This window comes from Nicotiana attenuata, unplaced genomic scaffold (assembly GCF_001879085.1).
Source record: "Nicotiana attenuata strain UT unplaced genomic scaffold, NIATTr2, whole genome shotgun sequence".
NCBI lineage: Eukaryota > Viridiplantae > Streptophyta > Magnoliopsida > Solanales > Solanaceae > Nicotiana > Nicotiana attenuata.
The window spans coordinates 21,300-37,088 of record NW_017676086.1 but is presented as its reverse complement, the minus strand read 5'-3'; the positions used below and the strand labels follow the sequence as shown (position 1 = coordinate 37,088).

Genomic DNA, 15,789 nt, shown 5'->3' with positions numbered 1-15,789 from the left:
GTAGCTACTATTATGCTTATGTCCGGGTAGTCTGGGACCCAAAAGCATGCTTTACTTGTAATACTTGTACCCTTATTGTTAGTTTAAATTGCTTAAATCATATCGAAGTGGCAAATGACTTTATAAAAGAGTTAAACTTTATTTTCTTGACTTGTAAAAGAGAAATTTACACCTCCTTGAATAATTGTTTCCCTGATGAAGTCTTGATTGACTGTTAAAATATATGTTTCTACGTGTACCTGCGTCGCATGTATGATTCACAAGCAGGGTGATTGTTTATTTATATTTGACCGCGTCGCATGTATGGTTCGCGAGCGGGGTAATATATGCATCTATGGTTCGCGCCATTCGACCCTCTGGCAGTGCACAATTTAAATATTGTTGGTTCGGGCCGTACGACCTCGGCATGATTTGCGCATGCTTATAATGTTTGCCTTGAGATTTATAAATGTTGATATTCGTTCTCCCTGGCCGGAGATAAATGTATAAATGATGAAAAAGAATCAGGAAATTTTCTATGAAAGAAAGAGTTATTTATTTGCTTTATTCTACTGAGTTGCAACCATGTTTGTAAAATCTTTGATTTATTATATTATTGGAGTATTATTATTGGACCACTAGTAAGTGTCGAAGTCGACCTCTCGTCTCTACTTCTTCGAGATTAGACGGGATACTTACTGAGTACACGTTGTTTTCGTACTCATGCTACACTTGCTGTGCATTTTTGTTGCACAGGCACATGTATCTCTAGTGGCCTAGTGGGCGTAGCAGCATGGATGATACGGAGACTAGGTGAGCTGCATTCCCGAGGTGACCCGCAGCCAGCAGAGTCTCTTTCAGATTACTTTATTTAATTTCTGTCCACCTTGTACCCTGGACAGCTACTGTATTTTAATTCATTCCTAGTAAATGCTCATGCACTTGTGACACCGAGTTCTGGGATGATTATGGGGTATTTGATTGATTCCTTGAATTTCATACTTAATTTGAAATGAGTATCTTTTACTAGTAAAATTGAAGGAAAATCAGAGTTTTCACACTTATTTAAATGAGAATTTAGTTAAATATTTTGGTTGGCTTGCCTGACAGCAGTGTCTGACGCCATCACGACCCTTAGTGGATTTTGGGTCGTGACATAAAAGATATTAATTTGTTTATCTTATTTTATTATCACGACAGAAGATAAATCATCATATCATATTATTATACTATATCATAAGTGGAAGCTTCTACTTGATAATTAATAGACCAAAAAGCCCATATAAAATTGAATGACATTTTTACCCTTTGGTAATGTATTATTCCTTCTAAATTAGTGTAAAAAAGGCAAGAACAATTTATACAATAAAATTAGAGAACATTCGTAGTATGTTATATATACATTATGCATTAATATACTTGCTTTCAGTGATTATAATCCTATTTATATTCTTGCTTTTAAATTTTAAATATCATTTTTACTTAAAAAATTTCCCCCTCTATTTTGGAATTTTACAATTGTTATGTCCAAACGCCCACGTAGTATGTTTTTATTTCTTTCTTTCTTCCATTTTTTTTTATTTATGTAATTTAAAAAATGAAGAAGAATGAGTTATAGTCAAACAAAATCCAAAACGAGTGGCAGTAAAATAGGAATGTAAGTAACCGAAGCGGTACCCTAACATTTTCACGGTAATACAAAATACAAATTGATTTCCCTTTGGCTCATTTTTCAAGCCCGGCCTAGTAAAGTAAAGCACGCCCCTTCTCCCTTCTCATCGATTCTTCTCCGCTACTTGCTTTTCATCGCTTCCCAAGTAAGTTCTGTCTCATTTCACCTATTTGACCAAGATTTTCTTCTGATATTCCTTGACCCTTTGTTGATTTGGTTCAACTTTGTAACTATCCGATGTTTGAATTGGTGGTGATTGATTAGATCTTGTTGTTTCCCTATGTTGAGCTGTTTTTTTCTTATGGATGTATGTGATTTGATCTATTTGAATTGATTTGATTGGTGAAATCTTGTGGTTTTCTATTTGGGTTTTGATGTTTTTATTTTTTTTTAATAACGGTGTTGTCCGGACTATTTGATTTTTATTTTCTTATGATTCGTGGCCATGCCCACTTGCACACACCTATTACCACCACCAACATAGGTACCGGTAACTTTGTAAGCAAATGGGAAGACGAAAAGAAATCACCTAGTGTTTGCCTCCATTGGATTGGAGGCTATTTGGCTTTTGATGTTTATAGAGTTGGCTACTTTCAGATTGGGTTTTTAGTTGATTGTAAAATATTGGTGTGTGATACGGGCATGCTGCAGGTCTTCAATTCTTTGTTAACAACAAGGATAATAGGATGAGAAAAAATTGTTTATCCCCCCCCCAAAAAAAAATGAGGATGAGAAAAAGTATCCTATGATAGTAAGTTTTTTAGGGGAACTCATGATACTGGATGTTTCATTGGCTAGCTAATCTACGCAAACCAGGGAGCCCCTAACTGATTACTTATGACAATAAATGGAGTATGTCTTTTTCTGTTAGTCAAGTGATTTGTGTTGAAGATATAATATAATTAAGTAAAAAAAATGTGCTCGCTTAACCTAGTAGATAAGATGACATACAATTCAACATGGTATCAGAGCGAACAAAAGATCTTGAGTTCAAATCTCACCGCCAACCAGAGAAAACAAAAAAAAAAATGTTTCCACGTGTTTGACCTGTGGAAAAGAATTAGGTCATATGTCAAGGGGCGTGTTAAAGACATAACATTTAAGGGATTAAGAATGTGCTCTCCCTAACAGCTTGAGGTTTTAAGATGAGATGGTCACATATTCAGCCATTCGCACTAACATTGCCCAAGAAGAAAGAACATGTTAGTGGGAGCTAATCGGCTCACGGGTTAGAGGTTTCGGACATAGTAGTGGAAGACCTCGAACTTCACCTGTTAAGTATGATTGATATATGCTTGGCTGTCGATGGCAGCTCCTGCTGACCTTGTATTTTTTTTTTTCTGGTCAAGTATGACATGCAATCAATGAATGTTGTTGGGAGATGACATTTGCTGCTGTACTTTTCATATTAATGACTGACTCTGTGAAGTCCATTGTTTGAGAATCCGTGAGTTAGCTTTCGAATATGGAAGTTGAAGACAAAGCCTTGTGTGTGATTTAGTCAAGAACTCTTTTTCTTTAAATGGGTATGAGTTGAACTTTCTGTTGAATTAAAAGAATGTGATGGTAGTGGGAGACTTCGAACTAGAGATGATAGTTTGGCAGGCAGTGTGTTCATAATGCTTGTAGTTCCTTTGCCTGTCAGACTTCTTTCCAATCGGTCTATTCCGGTCAGATATTTATTTATCTTAAACTAATTGTAGGATTGAATGTGATCAGCAAGATTGGTAAATAATGTTGGTATACTGGATATTCTTGAGACATGTTTCAAAATGCAGGAGTATGCATTTCTGCTATTATAAATTTTCTTGCTTGCTATGTGGATGCATGAACCACTATATGATGAAAGGATGGAAATTGTTTTGAGCTTGTAGTTGTGGAAGTATATAGAGCACAAGAATATGTGCATATTGCACCCAAGTCAGTCTTATCTTTTTGTGAACTCATGGATATGTATGTTTTTTTTCTTCTCCTCTTTTGGATGGTCTCTTTAATCCGGCGTGTTGTACAAGGCAATCGTCCCCTTTGTGATGTTTCTTAATGCAAGATCTTTTACCCATTAAAGTAACGGAGCAAAGAAGAAGAGTCAGACTATCATTGGTTCTCAGTTATACTGTTGAAATTTGTTTGGTTGATACCCGTATTAGCACATTGAAAATGAAAGGTGTTTTACTAGTACTTTCTAAACAATGGGAATGTGGTTCATGTTCTACTTTCTGATTGATTTGTCGTAATCTTTGAGTCTTGGCCTTCTTTCGCTACTATTTGTCCCTTGTCCGGTTGACATCTTTGTTGCATTAGACGGATACTTTGCTTTCTCTTCCCTCTCTCCTTGTGTGCCATAAATGTGATGAAAGATCAAACAATTGTCTTTGAATGGTAAAATAAGAACAGGAAGTGACAAGTTGTGCCTGTAACAAGGAGAAAAGATGCATGCAGAAAAACCTCACATGTGTTTATTAACCACCCTAAATAAAAAAAAACCATGATGTTTTATTTGTCATGAGATTTTAAATTTAAAGTTACTGAATGACGCAGGATGTCAGAAACACCCTTCTATCCCCGGGAAAAGCTTGTTGAGAAGCAAAAGTATTTCCAGAGTGTTCACAAGTATACACACCTGAAAGGCCCTGTAGACAAGATTACCTCAGTTGCCATTCCACTTGCTTTGGCAGCCACATTAACCTTCATGATCGTGAGTTTCTGTCAGATTTAATGGTTGAGTCTTTTCTTTGTTTTCAAGAATCAACTATAATTGGTGTTTGGATGACGTTTCAGGGCAGGGGGATCTACAATATGTCCCATGGCATTGGCAAGAAGGAATAATGGAAGCTCAAGCATAAAAGAGATTTTTTGGAACATTATTTGTGTTTTTTCACTTTGAAATTTCTTGATGTTCTGAAGCTAATAATTGGTTAGGTGCAGAAAACACAGCCTGCAGACATATGGCCTATGCGGTCACTTGCTTAACACATTGCTTTTCTGTTTGGGGGGTTTAAATGCGTTTGATGTTAAAAATCAGTTCTTTTCCACCAATTAACTGCCACCGTTTGAAACGTCGCACTTGTATTTTTCCCTTGAGAGAACAGTCAATGTGGGAAGTGCAATTTTCAAATCCTAATATAGGCTAGGCATCTCAAATAATTGTAGGTCTATGATGTGTCAGATCTTAGATGTCAATAATTGATGAAGATATTAGCAATATTGGATCATGTGTGCGTATTTTATAAGTCACATTTGCTCTAAGAATTTTCACTTCAAACATAAGAGACAAGGAGCTGACCGCTTGTTTTACTTTGATCTTGTGCTAAGCTCATAGGACATCTTGTGTTAACCAGGCCATGGTTGTGGACATCAACAACGAGAAGCCTATCGTGATGAATTTCCCTCTTTACAAATTGTATTATTGTTATATGAATTAATGACCTATCTATCTAACATCAAACATGTAACAATACAAAGTCACAGGGACGCTTCCATGCAATACCTCATTTAATTTCTTGGATTCCACCTAAAAAGAGAATAGAAATGATTGACTAAAACGTGTCGTAGAAATAGGGTTCACTTGCCACTTTTTGGTCATTTTTTTTTTTAAAAATAGATTGTCTTGGAGTTTTAAATTTTACGATGAAGCTCCTTTAGATTCCAGGATAGTAACTATTTTTAATTACAGAAGTTACAACAATAACAACAACAACCCAGTTTAATCACATAGGTGGAGTTTGGGAGGGTAGTGTGTACGCAAACTTTACTCCTACCTAGTGAAGGTAGATAGGTTATTTCCGATAGGCCCTCGACTCAGAAAAAGGTGAGAAGAAGAAGAAGAAGAAGAAAAGTAGTACTAAATAATAACAGTGAAATATGATAATTGCAACGAATGAAACAACATGACGTAATAGAGATCTAAGAACATGAAAATACAAGAGAGCTACTAATATTACCTAAAAGGAAAGGGAAACTCTCAACTATTTGCTCACCTTCTACTCTAATTCTTGACCTCCACACCCTCCTATCAAGTGTCATTGTCCTCGTTAAGCTGAAGCAGTGTCATGTCCTGCCTAATCACCACTCCTCGGTGCTTCTTTGGCCTATCTCTACCTCGTCTCAAACCCGCCTGGGCAAACTTCTCACACATTCTAACAGGAGCATCAATACTTCTCTTCATGTACCCGTAACAACTAAAATTTCGTTCCTAAAAATAATAATCAAGACAAGAAATATAGTGACAAATAAAAGTATTTGTATTTCAATAATTTATGCGGGTTACAATCTTTGAACAATCTTAAGTTTAAAAGATGTAATCCTCTGATTATTCTCCTCACGACTGTCAATTCGAGAGCTTCGCTTGTTCTTGAATTGATGGACCACTTGTTGTTGGGATTTGACCACGAATGCGGAGCTAGGCTTTGATCACAAACGTGGAGGATGGAAAAATGCGGCTCACCCCTTGGAGACGACTACTTCTTGCTATGCGGAAGACTTGCGAATTACTACTGTGGAGGAGAGCTTCAATATGTATCTTTTTTCCTGTCCTTTTGGCCTTATGGAGACACCTATTTATAGTTGTAGGGGAGGGAACTTGTGATAAACACATATCTTTTTCCTCCAGTTTGATTGGCCAACTTGAGTCATCAAACCTATCACTAAAGCTATGTGATAAGCTTGCATATAATTGGTTGAACCATGTCATTTGGATATTTGGCGACATTTGATTGGTCCTTACATTTGACTTGGCATGCTACATCACTTATGCACGTGGCATGATTTTAGTGGTCCTTGATTTGACTTGGCGCGCCATGTCATTTGACATGTGGCATGGATTTTGGGCTTATCATTTGAAGTCCGATGAGATGAACTAGCCCAATTAACTCGGGCTCTTAATTAAATCCATATACGCATATTGGATTTAAATAATAAATTCAATTATTCTAGCCCGTAATCATTGTTTGGGCTGATACGTCTTTAAATTTATCATGTGGTCCAAATAATTTAATGGACTTAAACTCAAATAAAATTCAATCGTCTACAAATGCCCCCTACTTCAAGTTGCGTCGGTTTGTAGACTTATCAAACTTTAATGGCGAGGCTTGAAGTACTAATATTGACAAACTTTTATTTTGTCTGAACCTCAAACTTGACTCATTGTAAGCCCTTTCCCATTTTGGAAATACAACCTTGTGAATTTACAACATATAGTATTTGGACCGAATTGATTTGGCATTTCGAATTCGCCTTGCGATATTCTAGCCCAATAACTTCATACTTGAGCCCATCAATACTATAGGAAGTCGTTCTCCTCTTGAAATTGGAAAATGGAAAACCTCGCCCTTTTATTTTTTTTAAAAACTTTCAATTGGTATTCCACTTGCTCGGTTTTCCTGTCCAGACATTTTAGGACTCAGTTGTGCAAGTTTGTACAACTGACATGGTATTGCCAGCAATCTAGTTACGAGCCCATTTCATTTAATTCATTAACTTTCTTTGGTCCAGCATACAATCCTTGGTATTGAAATTATCCAAGGGATCCACGTGGAATATGAATGCCCTAAAATCTTGCTAGCAAACTTTTGTTTAGCTGTACTTCTTCACAGTTGGAATTTGGCTTGGAAACAACTACTCGTAATTGGATTCCTGTTACAAAAATAAAGAAGCTGCTTCAACCCCTCTATAAATACCATCTTGATAGACTTACTAGCCATCCAAGACACTGAGGTCTTCAGACGAAGGTAAGGTTAGCCGTAATTCCTTTCTTTTTTAGCTTTCTTCTCTTTAGTTTATCTTATTTTGCAACGTGACTTCCTATGAATTGAAAACGAGGATGAGAGACATCGCTTCTGGACCAGAACGTTGCCGAGGATGCCAAAGTCTCGAGCACTGACGATACCAAGAATTTAATCCAGTACTTTATAATATGGCGCCAAAACCTTACCATAAGGTAACTTAATACTCTCCATGGCGAGCTGATCTCTCTACTCCTCAACTTCTAGCTTCTGTAGTTTAAAATTAAAGTATATAACTCCACAGTCTTTGTTTCAGGAAGATTGGGCAGTTATATTCAAACTCCTGAATGTTGAGTCTGTACAGGGAGGATTGTTTGACCTTAAACACTAGATAACACTTGAGGCTTCATGCTATTGCGACGTACCTGTCATGCTAATCCGAAATTTCGGCTCGCCGGTACTTCTATCTATCGCGATAGAGTTGAAGCGCCGTGCCGTTGGCACCGATATACTTGCTGCTGAATCGAAAGCTTCGTACAATTGGCACCGATCTCTATAGAACCAAGAAGCTTCCTGCAGTTAGCACCGTGAGCTCTGTCATCTCTATCGTCTTTTTGTTTTGTTTTTGCAGCCTTGGCAAGAGAACTTTATGGAGAACATAATCTTCTTGTTGTTTGATAAGTAAACACAGGGACCGACTTCTTATTATAGTGGCCAAAGACGTACATTGTAAATTCCCAGTTCCAATTTTCTTGAAGAAGTGATGAAGCACTCCATTCTTGAAATTTTTCATAGAAGGCTAGATGAAACGTTTCCTCCTTGAGGCTTGGTGAGAAATTTGTAGCGACCGTATTCCATCCTTGACGAACGAGCACGTGGCACATCTCATCCTTGCGGAGCGACCGTATTCTTCTTTGCAAGCGAGCATGTGGCGCATCTTATTCTTGCAGCTTGGCGAAATTGACACTACTTGGAGCAGTCCTTTTCAACCTCGGCGAGCGAGTACTTGGCAAATCTCCACAAAAATATTCATCCTTTGATGTAGGTGCGATCAAATCACCAGCCGCTTATTCCTAAAGAAACAGGACTCGAAGGGACGCAGCATATCAAAAATTCACAGCCAAGTTCCTTGAGGATTAGCCGCAATATTTCTTTTTCAAAATAGATACACATGCTCAGCAATTTGACTTTGCAGCACTATGCAATCTCACCAAAAGATCCATATCTCGAGATCGGAGCGCTACAAATGTCATCCGTTTGATTCCCCAGGATTAGAAATTCATACACTGCAACATCTCCAAAATGTAGGGCCAAATTCCATTAGGACAAGCGAGAATAAATTTTGAAACTGATGCTCTTGTCTGCCGTTTTTACTTCACAGCACTGTACGTTCTCGTTGATAAGTTGATATCTCGAGCTAGGAGTGTCCCAATCGCGAGCCGTTTGCACCATTGGAAAGAAAACTTCGTCGCCTGTAACACCTGAAAATTTCGCAGCAGGATTCCCTTCAGAATAGCTGCAATAACATTCTGAAATTGCTCCTGATATCTGCCGCACTTGCAATCCAGCTTTGCGCACTTTTGTAGAAAACTTCATATCTCGAGCTAGGAGACTCCAAATTACGATCCGTTTGTGGCGTTTGAAAGTGCAATCATAGAGATGCAATACATATGAGTTTCGTGGCAGAACTCCTTCCGAGATAGAAACAGAAAATTCTCAAAGTCCACCTAGCTGCAGTAACTTTCAGATTCGTGTAGTTCCGGCAAAAAAATCATATCTTGAGCTAGGTGCCTCCAAATTGCAAGCGTTTTGTGTTCTTGCAAACTAGACATCCAAATCTACAACATATAAAATGTTAGAAGCATAACATCTTCAGGATGGACTGCAGTAGTTTTCCAAAGTTGATCTCGTCGTCTATCGAGCTTGCTTTCCAGCTCTATGCTCTCTGAGTTGTCCTACAAATGTTTTTTTTTCCTTCTTGAAATTGACTCTACAGTCTTGCATGTAGTAGCTTTGGCTATATGCGTCACAAATCTTATATCTTCATTTATTTCTTTTGTAGACTTGCAAAGAAGCTCAAAGAGTCCGGATACCAGACCGAGGTGTCATACAAGAGGTGGAGCCACCCCTTCACCAACTATTGCACTTGATTTGTTGATAGTCTTGAAGTTCATCAATGGTGGCTCCCATGGTGATTGGGACCTTCAACCAACAATTGAGGATGGCATCAAATGTGGAGACGTTATACAGACTTGGAAAAGCATTTAGACGCGTCAGCAATAAAGCCTAGTTTACGATCATCTTCATGATTTAGGATTTTGTATAGAAAGATGTCTAGTTCCTGTTGTCTCTACATTTTTGGATGTATCAACTTTTGTACTATTGAAGCAATAAAACATTTTTTATACTTCAACGCAAATCATCTCCTTTCCTCATAGATATGTGCCTCTACACTTGGAAGAATTAATGTAATGATCCGATGATGCCAAACTTTTATTTTTTTAAAACTCATGCGACTGAACTTAGAATGAAACTCTAAGCTGCCTACGTACCTCGGTAAAGAGGATCAAGTCATAACGTAGTTCGGAGGAGTGAGTTCTTTTTTTTTTGGTCTTGACTTTTGCCTAGGCCGCCTCTTTCGAGGTTTTCAACCTAGCAGACTCTTTTTTTTTGTTCTTTTTTTTTTTGGTCTTGACTTTTGTCCAGGCCGCCTCTTTCGAGGTTTTCAACCTAGCAGACTCTTTTTTTTTGGCCGTACACAGTTTAGACTCATGCGGGCCAGGAGTGTAGCAACGTGCAGTTTAAGCTCATGCATCAAGGAGCGTCATGATTTGCAGTTTAGGCTCATGCGTCGAGGAGCATAGGTGACTTTCATGGAAAGTACTTCTTCAGAAATTTTCCGTTGATCGGACCAACTCTGAGACCATCCTTATCGACAATTTTGTATGCGCCACTTGAATAGGCTTCCTTCACAACATATGGCCCATCCCATTTTGAGGTAAACTTGTCGCCTATGCGTTTGCTGAGGATTATAGGTCGTCGAACAGCTAGGACTAAGTCTCCCACTTGGAATGATCGTGGCCGCACTTTCTTGTTGAAAGCTCTAGCTAGTCGAGCTTGATAGCACTCTAATTTTTGTTGCGCTTCCAATCTTTTCTCATCCAATGCCTCTAACTCTGCTAGGCAAAGTTGAGCATTCTCTTTGGATGTGAGCCCTTCTTGGATTGCTATCCGCAATGATGGAATTTGTTTCTCCAATGGAAGGACGGCTTCTACGCCATATACCAAAGAGTAAGGAGTTGCTTGTGTAGCAGTTCTGAAGGTTGTTCGGTATGCCCACAAAGCTTCACCAATTCTCTCATGCCAGTCTCTCTTGTTCTTTGCAACAACTTTCATCAAAAGGTTACCAAGCGTCTTGTTAAAGCTTCAGCAAGGCCATTGGCAGGTGCATTATACATTGAAGACTTATGTTGCTTGAAACCGAACTTCTCGCATAGACTCTTTACGAGCTTGTTGTCAAATGGCGTTCCATTATCAGTGATTATGTATCTTGGTATGCCGTACCTAAAAATTATATATGACTTGATAAAGTCGACAACGGTTTCCTTTTTCACCTCCTTGAGTGGAACAGCTTCCGCCCATTTAGAGAAGTAGTCCGTAGCGGCCAATATGTACATCTATCCCTTTGATGACTTTGGAAGTGGTCCAACAACATCAAGTCCCCATGCATCAAAAGGCCATGAAGCTACAGTTGGGTTAAGAGGCTCTGGAGGTTGGTGGATGTAGTTTGCATGAAATTGACACGCTTGACATCTTTTGGCATGATCCATGCAATCTTTCACCATCGTCGCCCAGTAGTAGCCCATCCTCTTGATGCGAAAATGGAGCTTGGGAACAGATTGGTGTGATCCACATGAGCCAAAATATGCTTCCTCCATCGCTTGGCGGGCTTATTCTTTGTCAAGACATCGCAAGAATAGTCTTTCAAAAGAACGGCGAAACAATGTCCCCTTGTAGAAGATGAATCATGGTGCTCTTCGTTTGATGTCTGTTCGTTGTCGCGGATCTTCAGGTAACTTTCCATGTTCAAGGTACTCTATCAGTGGTTGCCTCCAATCTTCTTCTTCAATCACTCGAACAGACGTATGATGGCTTTCGTTGACTTGAAGATCCAGAAGTCTAGGAATAACCCATCGATGACACACATATACCTTTGTTGACTCATTCTCTCCAAGTGCCATCGTCGTGGCCAAGTTAGCCAAAGCATCAGCCTTGCGATTTTCTTCTCTTGGGACGTGGTTTAAGAACACTTGGTCGAATTTTTCAAGTAAACCAGAAGCATATTGATGGTATGGCAATAGATCTTCCTTCTTTATCTCGTAACTTCCCAAAAGTTGGTTGATGATTAGCTTAGGGTCGTCGTAGATCTCCAACTGTGGAATCTTTATTTCTAATGCCATTTCGAGACCGACGATCAAATCTTGGTACTCTGCGGCATTGTTGGAGCATGTTTCACCAACAAAGGAGAATGTCAAGACTTGTCTTTCTGGAGAGATCAACACAACACCTGCCCCCGCACCATTACGACGTGCAGATCCATTGAAGAACATTGTCCATGGTGGTAGTTCATCGATGAACAAAACGTCTTCATCTGGAAACTCATCCGATAGCTCCCATTCCGCCGGAAGAGGGTGATCCGCTAGAAAATTGGCTAGTGCTTGTCCTTTCACAGCTTTTGAGGTGTGTATGTGATCTCGTATTGGTTAAACAATATGGACCATCTTGCTAGGCGTCCAGAAATAATAGTTCGAGTCATCACGAACTTCACAGATCTGCTCGAGAGATGAGTTTGATGGTGTATGCTTCAAAATAATGCCTTAGCTTCTTTATCGCATAAAGTAATGCTAAGCATATTTTCTCAACAGGCGTATAGTTCATCTCAGCTCCTATCAGAGTTCGACTAAGGTAGTACAGGGCTTTTTCCTTTCCTTCCCATTCTCTTGAGCAAGTAGTGCTCCAAGTGAATGTTCTTGTGCCGCGATGTAGAGTATCAGTGGCTTCCCAAGCATTGGTGCCCCTAACACAGGTGGATTCAGCAAGTATGTTTTGATGCTTTCAAAAGCATTTTGATATGACTGATCCCAATGAAAAGGGATATCCTTCCTCAATAGGTGATTGAAGGGTTGACACCGTTCGGCTAGATTAGAGATGAACTTCCGGATGAATGCTAAGTTTCCTTGGAGACTTCGAAGCTCTCTCAAGTTCTTTGGCTTGGCATTTTCTGGATGGCGTCAATTTTTGCAGGATCAACTTCAATTCCACGGTGACGCATAATGAAGCCAAGAAACTTTCCTGAGGTAACTCCAAATGCACACTTGAGTGGATTCATCTTCAGGTCGAATTTTCTTAACCTTTCGAAAACAATTCGAAGGTCTTCAAGGTGGTAACGCCTATTCTTCGTTTTCACCACGAAGTCATCGACGTAGCATTCAACCCTCTTATGAAGCATGTCATCAAAGATGTTTTGCATCGCGCGTTGGTAGGTGGCACCGGCATTTTTCAGACCGAAGGGCGTCACTTTGTAGCAATATATCCCTTTTGGAGTTCGGAAAGCGGTACACTCTTTATCCTTGGGGACATTCTGATTTGATTGTATCCGGAGGACCCATCCATGAATGACATAGCTTCATGCCCTGTTGTAGCATCGACCATGAGTTCAATAATTGGTTGCGGAAAGTCATCTTTCGGACATGCCTTGTTTAGGTCTCGAAAGTCAACACAAACACGTATTTGACCATTCTTCTTCTTGACAGGTACAATATTTGATATCCATGATGGGTACTTCACCTCTCGAATAAATCCTGCCTCGATGAGCTTGTTGACTTCGACTTCAATTTGTGGTACTAGCTCGGGTCGGAACATGCGTTGTGACTGCTTCACAGGGCGTGTTCCACTTTTGATTCCTAAATGATGGATGGCTACCTTAGGACTAAGATCAGGCATTTCTTTATACGACCAAGCGAAGACATCTTTGTACTCAGTCGATAACTTGGAGTATTCCTCCTCCTCTTGAGGCGTGAGAAGCGCACTAATGAAGGTGAGGCATGGATACTTCATCATCAATGTCAAGGCATGGGCTATCTTCCACAGTTATGTGATAGGTTGTTTCCATAAAGTCTGACTTTTCTCTTTGACTTTCTTGGATGGTCGGCATGGCTTCTTTCTCTTTCTCTGCTTCTTTACGAGGCTGGCAAGTGTAAACAATGGTTATCCTTTGCACCTTCAGTGGACCATTTGTGGGTATTGACAAAATAGACTTCCTCTTCATACGTGATGGGAAAGCACTACAGATTTCTTTGTCAGCAACAACTTCAAAATGATCTTGCTCCTTATGGACTTGCTCCTTATGTTTTGCCAGTATCTTTCTAGATGGTGACTTCCTTGTGGTCCCTTGCGACAAAAGACGGAGGTCTTTGAGGTAGTGGAAACTTCTTTTAGATGTTTGGATGATACACGTTCACCTTTGTGACTTTGCCTTTCAAACACCGAGACCGAGGGGTTGAGCCTCCAATGCGATCAAATACTGAAGTCTGTTGTTTTATTTTGTTGCCCTTAACTTCTTTTATCTCCTCTACTGAGGTGTATTGTGATGAAGCTATCTCTTTGCTTCTCTTTGATGAAATTCGTAGAGGCTCTGCCGAACTGAACCCCAACCCAAACTTTGGAGTGGCGACGTAGTGCCCTTGTTTTCTCAACTTCATTTGGGACTCATTGAGCCCATGTATCTTTTCACCTGTGACTTCGTCTTTGAGTTCTCCTAGTTGTGATGGATTGGAGAAGTCATAACCAGACTTTTCAAGCAGTATGAAGGCCTTAGGATCATAGTGCCTTTTTTATCAGCTTGGACATTGCCTTTAGCAGACTCACAGTCATGGGTGGGATTTGTGCAATTGGGACAGTCATATGCTCCTTCAAATGTTGGATATCTTTGTGACTCATTTGCTTCTTTGGAGTACATTCCTGTAGCAAAGGTTGCCCTTTCTTTCGACGCTCACGTGGAACATAGCAAAAAACCAGATGCTCCTTAGTTTTTGTCTGTATGTCAGCTTCAGATGATGATAGCTTATTGGAGACTTCTTCCGTTTCCTTCTTTGGCGGCTTGGTGGCAGTCCATTGAGCCTCATTTTCCTCTTCTGACTTGACATTAGCTTCGTCATCTGATGATGGTTTCTCCACATTTGGTTCACAAGAATCTAGGTAGAATTTTGCGTCTGCAAAGTATGACTCCGTCTCGGTGAAAGGCTTGATGTCTGCATCAATTTTGACTATCTCACCATCTCTTCTGTACTTCAGACATTGATGCAAAGTAGATGATACCACCCCATTCTCATGAATCCAATGACGTCCAAGCAACAAGTTATATGATGTTTTAGAATCTATGACGTGAATCAGGGTGTTTGAATTCATCTTACCAATGGATAATCCTATGCGGATCATACCTATGGCTCGTTGTCCTCCTTGGTTGAAACCTTGGATTGTTAGGTTACTTTTGGATAGCTCATCGATAGAGATCCCAAGCTTTTTTAGCACCATCTTTGGCATGATGTTGACAACCGAACCATCATCAACAAGTATGCGATTGAGATGTTGTTCCTGAATGGACCCTACAACAAACAAAGGTCTGTTATGTGGCTTAGACCCTAGCAGCAAGTCATCATCTGTGAATGAAATTGTTTCACAACAACTTTTCCGTTATTATGATTTTCTTGTGTTTTCATTGGATCAGGCTTATCGTTGTTTTCCTTTGTTTTGTGAGTACTAGAAACTACATGAGTTGCACTAACGTGACTTCCATGAAGGAATTTTCCATGAAAGAATTCATGCAATGTGATGGGCTTTCGGAACTTCGGGGATAAGGCACTGTTAGAAGATTTGATAATTCTTGGTGGTTGTAGCCTATCCACATCGCTTATTTTTGCTCTTGGCTTAGGAAGTGGTAGCCTCAAAACTGCCTGATGTTTTCACTTCTTGTGAGTGACTAGAATCCAACATCGTCTTTGTCTTTGGAGTGATTGTCTAGCTTTAGTGAACCTTCAAGAGTTTTCCTTGGAAGATCAACTTCAATGGGCTCGAAACTTCCAAATTGTAAGAAGGCAGTGCTTGACACGTTATGCAACTTTGAACACTTTTTTTCCTTGAGCGCGATACTTGCATGATTTGCTTCTGCTGTTTCATCCATGTCTGTGATGATTTTTCCTTCACTTACAGGAGCCATAATTTTCTCCTTTAAGACGAAGCATTTCTCTGTAGGGTGGCTAACTACGCGATGAAACTTGCAGTATTTCGGATCGCCAACTTTGCCAATTTCCTCTGGCCTTTTTGATTCTGGGAGATCGATGACTTTCTTGCCCGGCAGTT

At 39.7% G+C, this 15,789-nt stretch overlaps 1 protein-coding gene across 2 annotated transcripts; it reads left to right on the top strand.

Annotated features, from left to right (window-relative positions):
* Positions 1 to 1,663: 1,663 nt before the first annotated feature.
* LOC109220736 lies at positions 1,664 to 4,855 on the top strand. Of its 2 annotated transcripts, XM_019385199.1 has the most exons (3): positions 1,664 to 1,796; positions 4,190 to 4,346; positions 4,430 to 4,855. In XM_019385199.1, exons 2-3 carry the CDS (start codon positions 4,191 to 4,193, stop codon positions 4,475 to 4,477), a joined length of 204 nt encoding a protein of 67 aa, XP_019240744.1. In that variant the 5' UTR covers positions 1,664 to 1,796; position 4,190; the 3' UTR covers positions 4,478 to 4,855. The 2 variants fall into 2 exon arrangements, with proteins under 2 accessions (XP_019240744.1, XP_019240745.1); XM_019385200.1 differs by lacking the exon at positions 1,664 to 1,796 and having other exon boundaries at positions 4,135 to 4,346.
* Positions 4,856 to 15,789: the final 10,934 nt, after the last annotated feature.